Source organism: Pseudorca crassidens, chromosome 18 (assembly GCF_039906515.1).
Source record: "Pseudorca crassidens isolate mPseCra1 chromosome 18, mPseCra1.hap1, whole genome shotgun sequence".
In the NCBI taxonomy this organism is placed as follows: domain Eukaryota; kingdom Metazoa; phylum Chordata; class Mammalia; order Artiodactyla; family Delphinidae; genus Pseudorca; species Pseudorca crassidens.
Window position 1 is genome coordinate 14,055,512 of NC_090313.1, and position 18,053 is coordinate 14,073,564.

Consider the following 18,053-nt stretch of genomic DNA (forward strand, 5'->3'; position numbering starts at 1 on the left):
TTGAAAATGAGCAGAATGCCTGCAAATATGGGAATGATAAAATTATATGCAGCTATTAAAATTATGTTTTCAAAGAATGGGTACTAAGACGTTAACCTATGTATTTACATCGCACAGATTGTATGATTCTCATTTTCTAAAACATTTGTTATTTTAAATGTTACTCTACTTGCTGATGCATAAAAAATAGGAAAGAAAATAGATCGAAATAATGTCAGAGTTTGGCTCTATAATTTATGGACATTTCAATGCCTTGTATTTCCCAAATTATCTAAGATCATATATTACTTTATAATCATAAAAAACAAGTTGTTTATAAAATAAAGAAATAATTATGCTGAATTAGACTCCATTAATTTGCAAATATATATTTGATAGGAAAAGTGATCTCTGAGAGTGAAACAGTACTATATTGTGAGCAGATTTTCAATAATATTTTTGACATTTTTTTCAGTCTTATTTTCAACGATATTTTCAAGGTGAATGAGAGAAAGAAGTAAATCTTGAGTATTCCTCAGTCCTACTCTAACTTGTGTGAGGATTTTCTTGGAAAAGTCCCCCATATGTCTCCATGTGTGTGTGTGTGCGTGTGTGTATTTAACTTCTGCTGTCTTTTGGAGCCTTTCGTAAGACGACTCCAATTGCACTAAAGTCAAGTTCCCTTTGCGTATGATTCTCACTAGATAGAGGAACGTGGTCGAATGACATTTTTCTAAGGCTCCAAATCTCACTAACCCACAAGCAAGGAAGGAATCCGCAGTTCCCGCTTTCACAGAACAAAAAGAAAATGATAAATTGTTTCAATCAAGGGATTTTTGAATGAACGAACTTCTCTCCTAGAAGTTAATTTTGTTTCTTTGCTTGTATTATAGGAGCTAGTCATTAAAAACAATCTGCAAACCATGCACACTGAAACTGTGGAGAGACCCATATTAGATTTCATTATTGCTTGTGTTTTCTTCCTCTCTGTCTCTCTCTCTGCCTTTCCTCCCTTCCTCTTTCCTCCTTTCTGTTACCTTGAATTCCAAAGTCCCTTCCTCTAATTCCTGTTGTTTTCTTCCATCACTCTTAAATCGTTTCCCCCTCATCATCTCCAGGTTGTTTCCTGCATTTCACAGTGAATTTCCTTGTGCCGGGTGGGCAGTGACCAAGGAGACTCACTGAGAACCATGGTTTTAGAAGCTCATGTGTTTGAGAGCCTGTGAAATCCTGCCTGGCCTCAGAGATTTGAAACTGCTTCAATCTATATTTTCTCTGTCTTTTATGCTTTTCAAGTTTCGCATTTTTATCCAAAGCATGGATTCTGAGAATTTGACAAAGCTGATCCCCTGTCTGCAATTTCCATAAATCCCTTAAAGTATTTAACCCGCTCTTCTCCTTTTGTAAAAAATGTCTAACAAAATCACAGGGGAAAACAGTCGTTCTCGACATCACAACAGTTTAATACATTAACTTGTTCATTAAATTGTGCTTCACATCAATGGGGATCCTCAGTTCTACAAACTATCATCTTTAAACAGCAATAAAGGTTGATAATGTCACAATACAATCTCTGAGTACCCAAGTTCATACATATTATGGCACAGAAACAAAAAGAAATATCTCTTAGGAGAAATCATTTACTATCTATTGGATAACTATCTTTACGTCTAAAATGGGGCACCAGATAAAAGTCCAGATGCTTCTTTCCAGATGCTTTTTCATTCTGGATACGTTAAATGAAAAATGATGCAAGCAAAACCCAGAAAGTACTTCTGGGGAGGGAGGTGGGGAGAAGAAAGGAAAAAAAAATGACAAGTTGGTGGAAGACAAATGTGACAATGACTAAATCATACACATTCTGCTCCCTCAGACAGTTTTCCCCAGCAAGAACTGAAGCTTCTCAGCACTGACATCTGGCCCTTTGATGAATTCCCACAGTGCAACAGAACGTGCAACCACAGAGGTTCCACTTAATGTGCCAAAGGATGACAGTTGCAGTCTCGTCCATAAACGACTCAGAACACAGGCTCAAGAAACATCTGTGCTTCTGTGTTCTCAGATCCATAGTTTTGTTAGATGACCTCGAGTCCTGGCTTGGAAGTTCAGGGGCTTTTGTCTTGCAGATGTTGCTGGTGTTCATAGCGAGGCCAGTCCTCAGGAAATCTCAGCACCTCTCCAGGGTAGGTTGGTTCTGTAGATGTGTTGTGAAGATGGGTCCATGTGCATTCTGGTTACAAAACACACAGGTCTCAGAACCCGCCCACTTGCCCAGAAGGGCTAATTCAAAGTTTTATGGAGTTCGTTCAGATGCGTCCAGCTGAATGTGGTGAGGGAAAGCAGGCTTACGTCCAGTAGCGATGGAGGGAGGGGGTTAGAAGAAAAGCCGAAAGTGCTTTGGAGAAAGAACCGTTGCATGCTTCCCAGAGGTGGCACTATTGGGTAGAGTCGTCAGACTCAGCCAGCCCCAATACCCACCTGCAGGCTTTCAGCTGGAGCTCTGCTGACCGGTGGACGTATAGTAACTATGGAAAAGAAAAACCTTAGAGACACAGCTGTGATCAGATCACAGTGCTCTGCCTAAGTCTGCCCCAGCTTTCTCTTTGCTCCAACTCCAATTCAGTCCCTAAAACCATCGCAATGCTCTGGTCCTGTCTCACGAGCCTCATGCCTTTTCCTGCTGTTTTCAGTGGCCCAAAGAATCAGTCCACATGGCTCCAGACTGCCCTTGACCCTGAGGATAGAAACTACATTAAGTTACTTTTCTGTGTTTCCATATTCCCTGGCACTTACTTAATTCCTTATCTTTCCACCTTTGAAAGACCTGCCCCCTTTTAGAAGGCCTACTTTCCTCCACAGTTACCCCTACTCTCCCAAACCCCACCTCTGCATGATCCCATCCTACGGGCGATGCATCTCAGCTAGAGGTCAGGGATGGAGAGGAATCAGATGAAACCTCTCTGCGAAGATGTTAGCTCATGACGACTTAAAGCATTTCCTTTCCCGGGCAAATGTGCAAAGGGACTCATTTAACACCAAATAAAATCAAGAACCCAAACAGTATGTTGCTGATAAAATTCCACGGACCTGGGGAAGAAGTAGAGAAGAAGGGAGATTTTTTGAGCAGGAGTTCTAGTGATCTCCCATGAAGCTTCTCTATTCAGGCTGCAGGTGCTTGAGTGGTCGTGCTTCGAGATCTCCCTGCAACACTGTCCATCTCTTGGACATTTCACTCCTAATAAGAGGGTCTCTCCCTGGAGGCAGGGGGTTGAGAGCCAACTCTACCCCCCTCCTTAGCACTTTCTAAGTCGCTGCAGCTCCATGAGAAGGTCAGAGAAGATATAAATCAATAAAGATTTAGATTTCATATTCTTGCTATTCTCGATCCCAATACTGATGATGAGCATGAAGTAGTAGAAAATATGAAGTCAGAAGACTGGGGCTCTGAGCACCTGTCTTGTTAGTAAGCTAGACGCTTTAGGAAATCGTTCATCATCCCTGAATCTCCACGTCAAACTGTTGAATGGGATTAATGAATAGAGGTCCTATTTTACATGCAAGAATGTAGTAAAGATCAAATGAGATACTAGATGTAGAAATGTTTTGAAAAGCATTAAATACTATACAAAGTTACAAATTTCAATCTTAGCCTTTGCAAAATAGATGACGAAATAGATGACATTGGAAAGCACTTGAAATATTTTTCAATTTCCTTTTGTGTCAGAGACTGATAGTTTTGATCAGTATTAATTTTCACATTGTTTCTTTAATAACAGAACCCTTCTATGTATCAAGGCACATCACAACCAATAATGATGACATTTCCTGGCCTTCTTTGCAGCTAGATGTATCTAATGGCTAGGTTCTAGCCAACGAGATGTGACTGGAACTGATATGTACAACTTCTCTCCACTTCCTCTCGGCTGTCTTAAATAAAATTGAGATGGCAGGAACTGCAGTAGCCATGTCGGACCTTGAGCTGGAAGCGGCACGTTAGTATGAAAGAGCAATGAGAGGGCCTGGGATTCTGGTAAGATCACACACGAGACCAGTTTGTCTTTAAAGCAAGCAATTGCTTCAATCTTTTGAAGTCACTATTATTTTGAGTTTCTCTGTTAAAGCAGCCAAGTAGGAATCCTACTTAATGGCCTTGTATTTATTTTTTAATGATCTTTGCTCACCTCCTTGCTAGGTCTATCTGGTAGATCTTCTCCCCCATATTCATATGACCTCCAGTCAGACTTTTGAACAAGTCCTTATATTTCAAACCCTTGATCAAACCATTTCTGACACAGTTACCTCCTTTAGAGGATAAGGAACAGATTTTTATAATTTTTAATAACATACGTGATAACCTTAACTGTTGCCTAACACTGATTGCTCATGTTAGCAATTATTAGAAAGAGCATTCAAATAATTCTCAGGGCAGGTTTTCTCTATTTGTCAGAAGTAGGTTGCCAAAAAGTTAAAAGGAGACAGAATATATAGTATGTACCTCAGACCTTAATAATAATTTAAACACACACACACACAGACATCTTATCCCAGTGTGGTTACTGGAGTTGCCATTGCCAGAGGAGGAAAGGAAGGTCTATCTGGGAATTGTAGGAGCTGGTAGGACACGGAACTTAGGGATGATTGATTGACTGATTGATTGATTGCCTCTTCTTGGCTTTTAACACGAATGTATCTGGAATCGCTTTGGTTTGGGGTCTTAAGGCTGCTGGCTTCCCATGGTTAGGCCCAGAGGCCTCCTGCTGACTGACATCCCTTCCCTGAGCTGAGCATCACTTGGCATGTAGGTGTGCAGCTGACTTTCAGAGAACAAACTGCGTCCCCACCTCTTCGTTTCTATCAACATAGGACCCCAGGGAGAGGATGAGTGTGCTGCTTTAGAATGAAATGATACGAGGGAGGAAGCTCGTGTCTGTCTTTTTAATTTGCTCAGCACTGGCCTCGGGCCAATACAAAGAGAAGGTTTCTCCTCTGAACATCCTGATATCGGGGGTCTCCAGTGGAGCCCCATACGTCACACCTTCAGCAGCAAGGCCGAGGAAAGCCTTTTGATATAAATCCCGAGGCGCCTAAGGAACGGCGTGAAGTTAGCAGAGGCGGCCGCCAAGTCTCAGCTATGCATGAATTCCCTGCCAAAAATGGAAAGTGAGTTTAAAGGAAACAGTCTAAACGCTTTCTAACTTGTTTTGATTTTCCACATGACAAAACACTGGATTGTTACTGTGCACGTGTGTATGCATGTGTGTGTATTCGTGTGTCTGTTTCACAGTGACAGTCAGAACGGTAATGTGCAGCCCTGCCGTTCTAAGCAGCATTAGATCCTAGCATGGAAATGGGAAGACAGAGAAAAGGCTGATCGTGAACCCCAGCTGCAACCCTCCTTCCCCCACTACCTTAGGAACAAGGCATCAGGAAGGGAAACGCTAATCCTCTGTGAGCCTCATCTCTACCAACTAACAAGCGATAGTTACTCGGCCCCTTTAACTCACCCCATCTACGGCTCAAAAAGTACAATTGCCTATGACGTCATCAGTGTCTCACCTCCTTGATGGGTCAGTGATTTGGAAGGGGCTGGACTCACCCAAGGCGACACGGCTCTGGGTCCCTGCTGGCTTGGTGCTGTCACAGCCACATGGGTTAGAGACAAACCCTTCTGGGCAAGAACAGGTGGCTTCTAGCATGATTGGCAGGAAGCTTTTATCCCATATGGAAAACATGATGGAGAAAAAAAAGAGCTTGCCCTTTGCAGTCTGCCAGACGTAGCTCACAACCTTGAGGAAGCTATTTATTGTCTGTGGGCTCACTTTCCTCACCTAATCGGGACTAATACGATCTACCTTCTTGTGACTAGATCTGAGGTATAAAAAGGGTCTCCCAAAGTTTCTGGCACAAGGGAGGCCCCAGGGATGCCTTTTCCCCCAAGACAGAGGAAGCCAAGTGTCGGGTAAGAAGTATCTAAGCCTCTTCTCCAGATCTCTCTTTGATGGAGATGCTGGGCTCCCCTCTGTGCAGGCGAGCACTCCGTGAACGCTTGTGAGTTGATTAACTCTCAACCCCAGAGAGAGTATTCTGGAGGCTGAGACGAGGCTTATGTAAAGCTGGCTTAAACATCAAACATGTTAGATATCAATGAAATAGGCTTTTCAATCTCATTTAGGGGTTTCACTCATTTTGCCTTCAGCTCCTTGAAGGGACTGATCAGATCAACCTGTTCTGAAACTTTCTGCTCACTCTGATCTCCTACTAAATGCTGGGCAAGGATTTTCTATTCCCTCTGCCATAGGCCTCCCCTCATTACTCGAAAATTTTGTGTTATTGTAGTTGCGACTGGGAAAAGGTGAGCGTAAGAAGCGCTTAAGCAATGCAGCACATTTTCCGGTCCTGTTGTAGCCACACTCTCACAGCAGATAGAGATCATGTGAGGAGAAAGTGTTATCAGGCCAGAGATATTCGAGCTATCGGGAGGTAGAGTCTTTCTAAACTCCTGGGATAACCACTCCACTGTGTTCCATGTCTCATGGCCTAAATCCGTTATTTTTTAATTTAGTGATCTTGACTATATTTTGTATACATGCTAGCTGAGTTCCTATTCTTCAGGCCACATTCTTTTTAAACGTCTTTTCCTCTGTGACAGCAGTGTTTCAAACGTGGTGGTCCTGTACCAAAGAAGATGACTGCTCCACAGAGGTCAAACTCTGAAAGAGTCCTTAGAAAACTAAGGCTCTGTAGCCAGATTGGAAATGCTAGACATGTAGTTATCCTCCTGCTTTCCCTGCCCCCGTTAATTTATCATTCATTCCTTACGCTGAAAATAAAAATTGGTAAATGGTGATCTCCGTAGGCATTTGTTAATAAGCACGTTTTCTCCCGAATGCCCCTACCAATGTTCATTTCTCTGAGGCATGCCTGTCCTGAATCTACTAGCCTTTCCTTTAAAGATGGGGAAGGAAGCATGGCTCAGGGCTAAGATGCAGGGGACGTGAGTCTCCAGTGATGGTCAGTAGCAGGGTAATCTTGTTGAAAAACAACCGTAACAACAAAACATGTTTACACTACTTATGATTTAACCCACATTCAAATAGAGTCCAAAGATGACAGCCAAGTGCCAAGAGAGAGTTGGCGTTAAACCTCATCTAAAGGCTGAGAAAGCCTTCTCTTCCTCTCTCTTTAAACAGCAGTATTTCCATTAAAGAGGCAGTACGAACAGATCAGTTTCAGCAGAACATCCAAGCCATAATTTGGCTTTTCACGTGTGCCTTGGTGGGTTCCAGTTGCCCAAACTATAACCTATGCCACCGCCGCAAAAATAGAAGATCCCAAGGGCTCTTTCCTTTTTGGTGCTTCTCCCCTTGACCTTCTAAAGCGGTCTATTATTGGATGCATTCCTACCCTACTTAACATCACAGACTGAAAAATGTCAGGAGAAAAAGAAGACGACGGATCATCTCCAGCTGGATAAAGGTGAAGACAAAGAGGAAGCAGGGGACCCAATCAAGCCACCTACAGCCAGCCAGACGTCCTCAGCATGGTCTCACATTCTCCAAGGTAGGGCAGTGCCCCGGTTAATGCTCCCCCTCCCGTGGAGAGGAGGGGAGGGCAGGGGGTCACCATCTCACCACCTGGCTGTTGTAGTCCTCCGTGACTGCCCCCTCTGGGTTCCCGTCCTGCCTGGGCCACCGGCGGCCCCTGTGCTCCCGCTGCAGCCTCCGCTCCCCGCGCCTCTTTTGCCGGTCCCTCTGGCGCTCCAGCTGCTTGGTACGGTGGTAGCGCTGCTGGAAGAGATCCTTCGCGTACGCGTACAGCTGCACGTCCAAGAAGTTGAGCTCCTCGATGCGCTGGCGGGCGCCCTCGTTGATCTCCACGTTGGAAGCCCGCGTGACGTTGAACTGCGTGAAGGGGGAGATGAACTTGAGGTTGAATGTCCTCTCAAAGAGAAATTGCGTCTTCCGCTGGAACTCCGTGAGCCCGAAGAAAGCCATGTTCTTCAGGTTGCTCTTGGCGCTCTGCAGCAGGATGGCGTTCCTCTCGCTCTCGTTCATGAAAGTCAAGTTGTAGCAGCCCACCAGGCTGAGGTCGGCCAGCATGCGCACCTGGCGGTTGTTAGCCAGGTTGTAGGTGCAATCCATGAATTCCCGTAGGCTGACCCCAGACCAGTCGTCCCCGGGGTAGCAGGTAGGCAGCTCATCGGGGGTGGGGCTCCTCCCATCGCACACGTGGAGGGAGGTTTTCCACGTGGCCCCTCTCTGGACGTGTTTCCACTCGCTCAGGTACCGGGACACCGGATCCCGCAACATGGTGATGTAATAGAAATTCCTGGAAGAGATTAGACGAAGAGCGTCAGTCCGCCGTAACTATAACCCTGGGACCCCGCGCCTCTGTAGCGTCTGTATCAGCACTGACTCAATGGGTTTTTCTGCCAGATGGTCACGTGAGAATATCTGCCTGGATTTGCACCTGTCGGGCCATGTTCCCCTATGTGCGTGTTTCTACAATACAAACACGCATGAATCGGTTTTCAGTACTATTTGCTGGGTTTTTTCTTTCTGCTCCAGGGTGGGGAGGGGCGGGGTTGGGAGAATCGATCAGCAATAATTCATTCAGCAATCATTCACTGTTCAATCGCTACCAGCAATAACAACACCTTACATTAAGAGAACACGCCACGTTTGTTGAACTTTATCACCCATCTGATATTTTATTTGATCCTTAAAAGGAACCTTTGTAGTAGACACGGGGGACTATTTGATAGGGAAACAGTGCAAGGGGGTTAGGATGATTTCCCCAAAGTCATGTGACTAGAAAGAGCAAAGCTGGAAGCCAAGTCTCCTTAATCTTTCCTGTTCACAGGGGTGTTCTGGGTTAAGAGGTGGGTGGGGTAGGGGAAGGATGTGTTGCGTGTAGAGACTAATATTTACCGAGCAGTTACTGTGTGCTAGAAACTGGGCTGGGTACTTCATGGATACTGGCACAGATCACCTTCAACAGAACTTTGTAAAATGGGTTTTATCATGACTTTTTTAAAAAAAGCTGAGAACACAGAGACTGAGAAAGGTGAAACCTACAGCCCAAGATCCTAGAGCAAATTAATACTTGATGCAATAAAATTTAGGCCTATTTGATTTCAAAGCTTCTGTGCTTTCCTGGGCACCATATTGATATTTTAAAAACAAAAATGTAACTAATATTTATTGAATGCCTACGAATTGTCAGGTGTGGTGGTTATTATAATCACAGGTCTCGTCTCATCTAATGGCATCTATTGGAACATTGAGAAGAGATACATTTTATAAATGGCTAGCTTCAGAATGATCAGGTAAAGATTAGGGCACCACTGGCTCAAAAGGGCAAGAGAGGTGTGAAGAGGCCAGAAGAGATGTGGAAAAGTCGACAGATAAAGACACAGCAGTATACATGTGTTAGCACACGGTATTTGTTTTTCTCTTTCTGACTTACTTCACTCTGTATGACAGACTCTAGGTCCATCCACCTCACTACAAATGACTCAATTTCGTTTCTTTTTATGGCTGAGTACTATTCCATTGTACATACGTGCCACATTTTCTTTATCCATTTGTCTGTCAATGGACACTTAGGTTGCTTCCATGTCCTGGCTATTGTAAATAGAGCTGCAATGAACATTGTGGTACATGACTCTTTTTGAATTATAGTTTTCTCAGGGTATATGCCCAGTAGTGGGATTGCTGGGCCATATGGTAGTTCTATTTTTAGTTTTTTAAGGAACCTCCATACTGTTCTCCGTAGTGGCTGTATCAATTTACATTCCCACCAACAGTGCAGGAATGTTCCCTTTTCTCCACACCCTCTCCAGCATTTATTGTTTGTAGATTTTTTGATAATGGCCGTTCTGACTGGTGTGAGGTGATACCTCATTATGCTAGCACATATATATGGAATCTAAAAAAAAAAAAATGGTTCTGAAGAACCCAGGGGCAGGACAGGAATAAAGATGCAGACGTAGAGAATGGACTTGAGGACACGGGGAGGGGGAAGGGTAAGCTGGGACGAAGTGAGAGAGTGGCATGGACATATATACACTACCAAATGTAAAATAGATAGCTAGTGGGAAGCAGCTGCATAGCACAGGGAGATCAGCTCGGTGCTTTGTGACCGCCTGGAGGGGTGGGTTAGGGAGGGTGGGAGGGAGACGCAAGAGGGAAGGGATATGGGGATATATGTGTACGTATAGCTGATTCACTTTGTTATACAGCAGCAACTAACACAACAATGTAAAGCAATTATACTCCAATAAAGATGTTTTTTTTTTTTAAAAAAAAGACACAGCAGTAGGCGTTAGAGGAAAGCAAACATTGATTCCAAGTAAGGAAAATCTTTCTCGTCATTTGAGCAGCCACCAATGGAATGGGCTGCCCACCCCACCTTTATCACCAGGGGTGACACTCAGGGTGCCCCTGGGCAGACGAAAACTGTGCCACCAGGGAAGCCCCAGACAGATTTTTGAATGCTCAAATAAGATCACAGATGGGGGGGGGGCTTCCCTGGTGGTGCAGTGGTTGAGAGTCCGCCTGCCGATGCAGGGAACGCGGGTTTGTGCCCCGGTCCGGGAAGATCCCACATGCCGCGGAGCGGCTGGGCCCGTGAGCCATGGCCGCTGAGCCTGCGCGTCCGGAGCCTGTGCTCCGCAACGGGAGAGGCCACGACAGTGAGGGGCCCGCGTACCGCAGGGAAAACAAAAAAGATCACAGATGGGAAATCTGTAAGTTCCCTTGTTAATTGGACAAAACGGAAAACACAAAAGAGGATTTAAATAAGAAAGATGATGACTATCGATCGATAAGACTCAACCCCATTTATGTGTCTCAAATTCAGACATAATCCAGATTTTTAAAATAATCATAAGAGCTGGAGGATTTTAGGGCTGGGAATTATAACAGTCTGTGACATAAAGGGTTAACTGGAACTTGCTGCTGGAACCTGAGAGGCTTTGGTTTCACTTGGGAAAATTAACTGGCCATACAGTTCCCTGTGCTTTCTTTGCATTGGACCCCACATGGTCTCAAAGCTAACTGAAACTAGCTTACACTTTAAAATGATCTTGGTTTCAAATTTAACTTTATTCAAGGTAACACTGCATTTAACAAAGACTAGTTAAGTGGTAGAGTGCTGTTTACATGAGTAAAATAAGCCCCAAATGTCTGCAAGTTCTACTAGCCAAATAGGACAGAAGTCCATTTGTAACGAAAACAAACTCTGACATCAAGACACAAAAATGGACTAGGGCAACATTCATATTGATGAAGTACAAAGTTGTCCCATCTCATGGTTCTGGAACCAAGTGCCTAATGGCATTTGGGTATTGCTTTAGTCAGACATATTCTCATGTATGTTTTATTTGTTTGTCTCCATCTTGCAAAGCAGTCAAAATGGAAAGCTAGAATAATAGTAAAAAGAAACTAGGGTTGAAGAACACCTAATTATTGAAGAAGAAAACACAATTTGATTCATTAAAAGCATTTTTTCTCATCTCTATTTTTTTCTCTACTTTCATTTGCTCCTCTACTATCAGACAGAAAACTGCAAAAGTCATTGACGAAATGATGTCTACCTCCAGGCCACACGCCCAACCTTCACTGTGTACAATCTTCACTCCAGTTTCATGACTCTCTTCCCTGCTCCCTAACAACGGAAACTCATTTTCTTCTGCTCCCATAACTCCCAATTTAGTTTCTAAGAAAATTCTTTTTCTTTTTTTTTAGAAAATACAAACTATTTTATTAAAAAAATTTTTATTTTACATTGGGTTATAGTTGATTAACAGTGTTGTGTTAGTTTCAGGTATACGGCAAAGTGATCCAGTTATACATATACCTGTGTCTATTCTTTTTCAAATTCTTTTCCCATTTAGGTAATTATAGAATATTGAACAAAGTTCCCTGTGCTATACAGTCCTTGTTGATTATCTGTTTTGAATACAGCAGTGTGTACATGTCAATCCCAAACTTCCAATCTATCCCAAACTAAGGAAAATTCTTAAAATACTCTGAAATCTGCAACTTTCCTTTTCAAACGTTAATTGTTCAACAGCACAATGGAGGGTAAAACAGAGACCAGAGAAGAAGGAGAAGCAGCTCCCAAGCAAAGGCCATGTGGCCACATACAGAGGCTCTCATCAACACCCGTCCCTTTTTTTTTTTTTTTTTTTGCGGTACGCGGGCCTCTCGCCGCTGCGGCCCCTCCCGCCGCGGAGCACAGGCTCCGGACGCGCAGGCCCAGCGGCCATGGCTCACGGGCCCAGCCGCTCTGCGGCATGTGGGATCCTCCCAGACCGGGGCACGAACCCGTGTCCCCTGCATCAGCAGGCGGACTCCCAACCACTGCACCACCGGGGAAGCCCAACACCCGTCCCTTTTAACTCAACCTCCTAAGCTGAGGCAGAGTCTCATCTGTTCCAACACTTGTCCTGGCAGTTAAACTTTCCCCAGCTTTTGGAAACATTAATAAGCAAACTATTATTTCCTCCTTTCATCCATCCATTCACTCACCTGGTAATTCTCCAAACATTGATTGAGCCCCTGGTATTTGCCACACACTGGGGCTAGGCAGTGGGGACCCCGAGATCACTAAGACACTGTCCTCGAGGAGATCTCAGGCACCCAGTGATTCTGGTAAAGTGGGAGAAATGCTAACCAACAAGTTAAGGGACTGTTCTGCGTGGACCTGAACGATCCCAAAGACGATAACTTTTTCTGTCTCAGGGACAGCGTGCTGACAGCACATCTTCCATTTGCCACCAGCTTCATTGAGAGTTTGGGCGAATTCATTTACGAATGTCTGAAACACAATTACAACTCTTTAGAATTGTTATTCTTGTGGCCTCAGGGTAATGATGGCAAAGCCCTGCGTACTCAGGGGCATTAGGGGACGGGGCACCTTGGGTAGTTCAATGATTATTTTGTTTTGTTTTGTTTTGTTTTCGGTACGCGGGCCTCCCGCCGCTGCGGCCTCTCCCGCCGCGGAGCACAGGCTCCAGACACACAGGCTCAGCGGTCATGGCTCACGGGCCCAGCCGCTCTGCGGCACGTGGGATCCTCCCGGACCGGGGCACGAACCCGTGTGCCCTGCATCGGCAGGCGGACTCTCAACCACTGTGCCACCAGGGAAGCCCAGTTCAATAATTATTTTAACTGATGATTATCATAGGGACCATCATGGCTTACAAAAGCACAAACACACGGAACACACTTTTCAGTCTCTTGCTCTGCAGTAAGGTAATCCTATTAAAAAATTCTAAACACAGCACAAGGACATGACTGCCTTCCCTCAGTCTTTGCCTTTTCCTTCACTCATCTGCATCCTGCTTGTCTTTCCTGGCCCAGCTCAAGCCTCATTTCCATCTCCTCTGACCTTTCTGGCCTCGACGATTTACTGCATCACTTACTGTGCTTTTAATGTGCGTATGAAAGTCTTGGTCACATCTACCCTTTAAGCTCCTCTTTGACCACTGGACCTTAGGCCTGGTGTCCCATGACACCTCCACAAATCCTGCTCTCTGCAGGCATTCAATAAACGATGCTGCGGAAAAGAAGTGACCTTCATACGAGATAAGTGTATTTTAATGACTAAGGTTAATATTGCCTTTGATAAATAGACCCTTCTTTTCTCCCCTAAAAACTAATCTGACATTATTTTTGAATGTCCAAAATGTGTGAAAAGAATAAAAATGCATATAATCTTCTAATACATCCATCATTCGATTGTGATGGTTGATAGGCAAAGAGAGAGAGAGAGAGAGGGAGAGACAGTCAATACAGAATTTGGGTAAAAAGCAGAATATTTCATACACCAGATAATTAATAGAAATGAGTTTTTTTAATGTTAAACTTAGTAGTTTTCTTCCCCTCTGCTTCAAGAACCTGTATTTCCACAAGCAGTTTATTGTATAATTGCTCATTTCTTTAATTAGCAAGTCATTTAATTAACACATGCTTATTGAGGGTTTGTTGTATGTAAGGAGCTGCTCTAGGAAATGTGGAGAAGAAAAAAAAAATAGAACGTACTCAAGTATTGTAGGTGTAAAAGTGGTAGATTAGAAAAAGAGGCATGGATTAGCAAGTCATGGAGGTAAGCAGTAGACAAATAATATTTAGGAGAATATTTCAGAAGGTACAGAGAGCAGAGTGGCCTAATGAGACCAGGAAGTTCATGTTGTGCATTTCACTGAAGGTTTGGTCAATAAATGAATGAATGAAAAGAGGGACATAAGCTAGAACAGGAGGCTGAGGCTCAATTGTCATGGGCTCTACATGCACCTGTGAATTGCTAAAATAGGAAAAGTGTTGATTTAGGAAGACGCACGGAGCAACAGAGTTTGGGATGGATAAAAGTAGGCAGAGACCAGGACAGACATTGGACAGCCATGGTGAGAGGCCAGCAGGGAAGAACCCAGAACCGTGGGTACTGATGAGAAAGAATCAGAACTGAAGAACTATCACACACCCAACCTTCACCGTTTGTTCCTCTTCCTCAGCTTTCTCTAAACTACCTTTTCCTCCTCCGTATTCCCTTCCTCCTTCTATCTAATCCTTCCCTTTCAATTCTGTGATGTAAAACAGGCCGTGCTGGTATGCGCATCATAGAAGCCCCTGGAATCACTGTGCCTGTGGTGATTAAAAGATATTCACTTCCATGAGGCTATGACATGCCTGTCCAGTGAGAACATATTTGAAGGAAGCTACAAGATGCCAGGCTCACAAGGAGGGTTAATAAGTATATTCCTTCCACCACCAGCTTACCTCTTGTAAAATCAAGTAACACAGTTAACATCTCCACAATCCACAGTTTGAAGCCTTCCTAAAAACCAGTTCAACTAGAAACTCCTCCCATCAGCCTCCTTTGATGTCCTCAGCAGAAGGGATCCTCTCCCTCATCCCCACCTGCTGAAACATGTGCCGCTCATGCTTTTATCTTCATTCCGGGACCAGTGAATATCTCATCCCTTGAACTGGCGTTATGTCTTACTCATCCTTCAGCCTCCAGAGCATATGATACATCACCTTGTACATCATGGATGTTCAGTTGTCCAATGTTCATGGAATTAAAAAATAGATACATTTTATCAGCCACTGTTTTAGGAATTCTCATGGTCATTGTCCCCGGGAAACTTCTGTTGGTGCCTTAGCCAACAGAATTAGCCCAGGCTAATGATTTCCCTTAGCCTAGACCTTGTGAAATGTATAGGAAATAATCTTTCCTCCTTCCTCTTGCCCTGCAGACTTTGAGATAAGTTTTCTCTACATATAATCAAGTTTTGCCAAAGTTCAGCATCTCACAAAAGAACACCACGAGTGACTGTAAGGTGGCCTTGGGGGCATCTGAAGGAGCTCTTTGGTCCTCACCAGGGAGTAGGCACAGACAACCAGTCCATCTTAAACACAAGCTGATGTGTGCATTTTTAAAAAGTGAAACTTAGCTCTCCCTCCACCCTGCTGTATTGTGTGCAGGAGTCATTTTCCAAATTCTCAGAATGGAATTAATTTCTTGACTCTCTTTAGAGCTGCACACTCATTATGGGCTGCCCATTCTTCATTATCTCAGTAGAGTATTATCTGCACTATTCTGTATCTGATAGGGGGAATCACGGCACTTAGAGCTTGGCAATCAGACTGCCCTTTGACAGAGCGATGAAAGGGCTTTTTATTCGAGCCTTGAAAACAAATTAAGGAATTTAAGAATGATGTTCTAAGCAAATGGGAAATTGGGGGCGATGATTGTTAAGTGTTGTAATAAAGAACTTTCGGGGGCTGACAATGGTGTGTGTCAGAGCAATTGGTCCCAAGGATGTCGGGCATTGTGATGAGAAAATGGAAACATTCACATGTTCTTATCTTACTTCATCCAGAAACCCTGCATCCCCTACCAAGCTGCCGTCCTCACCTCCTCCCTGACAGTGACTGACTTACAAAGCAGCCAGACCCTTTTGACTAAGGCATGTTTTATCTTACTTATTACCCAGAGATCTTGACACTTTTCAGTTGGTAAGATATTGGGGAGAGGAAAGCCCATTGTGCTTCCCTCAGGAGGGGAGGGGCTCTGCATCCCTTTTCTTCCCTGTGTACCTGGTAACATTAAAGGGAGAATACTTTGGTTGTAGCTGGTCTTTTTTTTAAAATCATTAATCCCCACCCCCAAACCCCAGTGACAATTAATGCAACACACTGTCATTATGGAAAGTATGAGCAATGCAGAACCGTAAAAAAAGAAGAAGATGAAAATTACTTATAATTACTTCACTTGGATATAACCACAGTTAAATATCTATTTCTTTCTTTTACAGATTTGAGATCATACTGTACATTATATTTTTAACATGTATTTTAAACTTAAAAATACAAGGGGGATATATTTTCCATTTTATTTAATGTTCTTCCTTAAGAGCATACTATTCCAATTACGGATGTCCCAGAATTTATGTGACCCATCTCCCAGTTTTGGACAATTTAGCTGATTCTGTTTGCAGTGGGGGCTACTATAAACAATAATCTGATGAATCATCCTAAACCATAAGTATTTGTGCAGTGACTAAATTGCTAGGAACAGAATTTCTGAGCCGAGAGAATTGTCCTCATTTCATCATTACAATGCCGAAATATAGCCGACCACGGTCAGCATAGGTGAAGACAGGGCCCTTCCATGAGGTCTGACATCTCCGGGTGCCAGGAAACAAGTCTACTTGAAAGTCAAGGGAAGGTCATGAAACAGGCTCCTGGCTCTCCCTCCTCCCAGCTGGACCAGGAAGATGCCCTGTTCAGATCATGAGCCTAAGATGGACATTCCAGGACAGCCAGGCGGGGTTTGTGACGTGGTGGTGAGGAAACATACTTCCTAAAAGATTTATTTTACACTTAATGAGTAGCTGGAATATCAAATTAGAGGCTAAACATTTGTGGAATCAAATCCCACTCATCAACACTGCAGCTATATTAAAGCCGACATCTAGATCAGAAAGAGGGAAGTGCATCACCTGATTATGTTCAGGGCCGGTCCTCACAGAAACAGCCTCTTGAGATGGAGCTTTTCTGCAAGTCTAGGCATCAGCTAACTTTAATAATGGGAAGCTGCACATGTTACTAAACCAACCACACAAAAGCAAGAAATAGAGGTTTCCGGACGATACTGGTCATTTCTCCACGAGGATCAGTCCACCCCCCAAATTCCCCAGAGGAAGAAGTAGTATTTATCAATAAGATAACATTTTAAATCTTGTCACATTGCTTCTTAATATTGACACAAATCCTAGGGGCCTCAGACTCACAGAAATGCCATGATTTTCGTTGTCATGTTTGCTTTCAGTTTCCCCCAAGTGGCTGCTACAAGAATAAATTTCAGGAAATGCATGTTCCAGGGACGTGTTTCTGCTAGCTTGCTGAGTACAGTTCTCCCAGTACAGTTTCAAATGTGCCAGGGAGGGTCCTGCTCTCATGCATTATTCAGGGACTTCTGTGATTATTTGGTTCAGAGGCGCCCTGCTTTGCGTTGCCGCGCTGGGACTTGGGCACGAGGACGTTTCCAGGCGCTCTGCTCTGCAAAGCTGTGGTTTATGCATGCGGGCATCCACCTGAAGCCTGGAGCCACCCCAGAGTGAGATAAGGCCTAATTCAATCTCACTCACAGCTCTACTCCCAGCCAGGCAAAGCAGAACACCAGATAGTACACTCAGATTGTGTTATTAGGCCGCGCGTGTTCAGTCGTGCTCGCTCTTTAGCTAATTTCTCAGGCGCTGCTTTTCGGGAATGTGAGAATTACAGGGTAGGAGCGAGGAGGTGTCTTCATTGCCATTGTTTTGTAGCAGCCAAGTTGGAAAGGAAAAGTAGTCAATCAGGACATTCAAGGACAAGGCACATGTTTTGACATTTAGGTTTATATCTGGCAGCTTTGATACAGGTGTTCCTAAAACATCACAAAACTGAAAAATAAAACTTCTGTGTCCAGATTTTGCCATATTCTGCCATGAGAGATTCTTTTGGGTTAGGATTTTCCTAGATTCTGCTCTCAGGACTGGGCAATCATTTTAGCATATTCAA

The 18,053-nt window shown here is 43.9% G+C and overlaps 1 protein-coding gene across 3 annotated transcripts in view; it reads right to left on the reverse strand.

Moving 5' to 3' along the window:
• Nucleotides 1-1,421: 1,421 nt before the first annotated feature.
• HS6ST3 (heparan sulfate 6-O-sulfotransferase 3) overlaps nucleotides 1,422-18,053 on the reverse strand; it is a 647,987-nt gene continuing 631,355 nt past the window's right edge. Inside the window, exons 2-3 of one of the 3 annotated variants that reach the window (XR_010937092.1) lie at nucleotides 5,576-8,307; nucleotides 1,422-2,713 (exon numbers count right to left, since the gene is read on the reverse strand). Coding sequence is in view for 1 of the 3 variants with exons in the window: in XM_067713893.1 (XP_067569994.1) it covers nucleotides 7,599-8,307 (709 nt within the window). In the remaining 2 variants the exon portion in view is untranslated. Of the gene's footprint in view, nucleotides 8,308-18,053 lie in introns of all 3 variants that reach the window. The other 2 variants (XR_010937091.1, XM_067713893.1) reach the window with 2 other exon arrangements.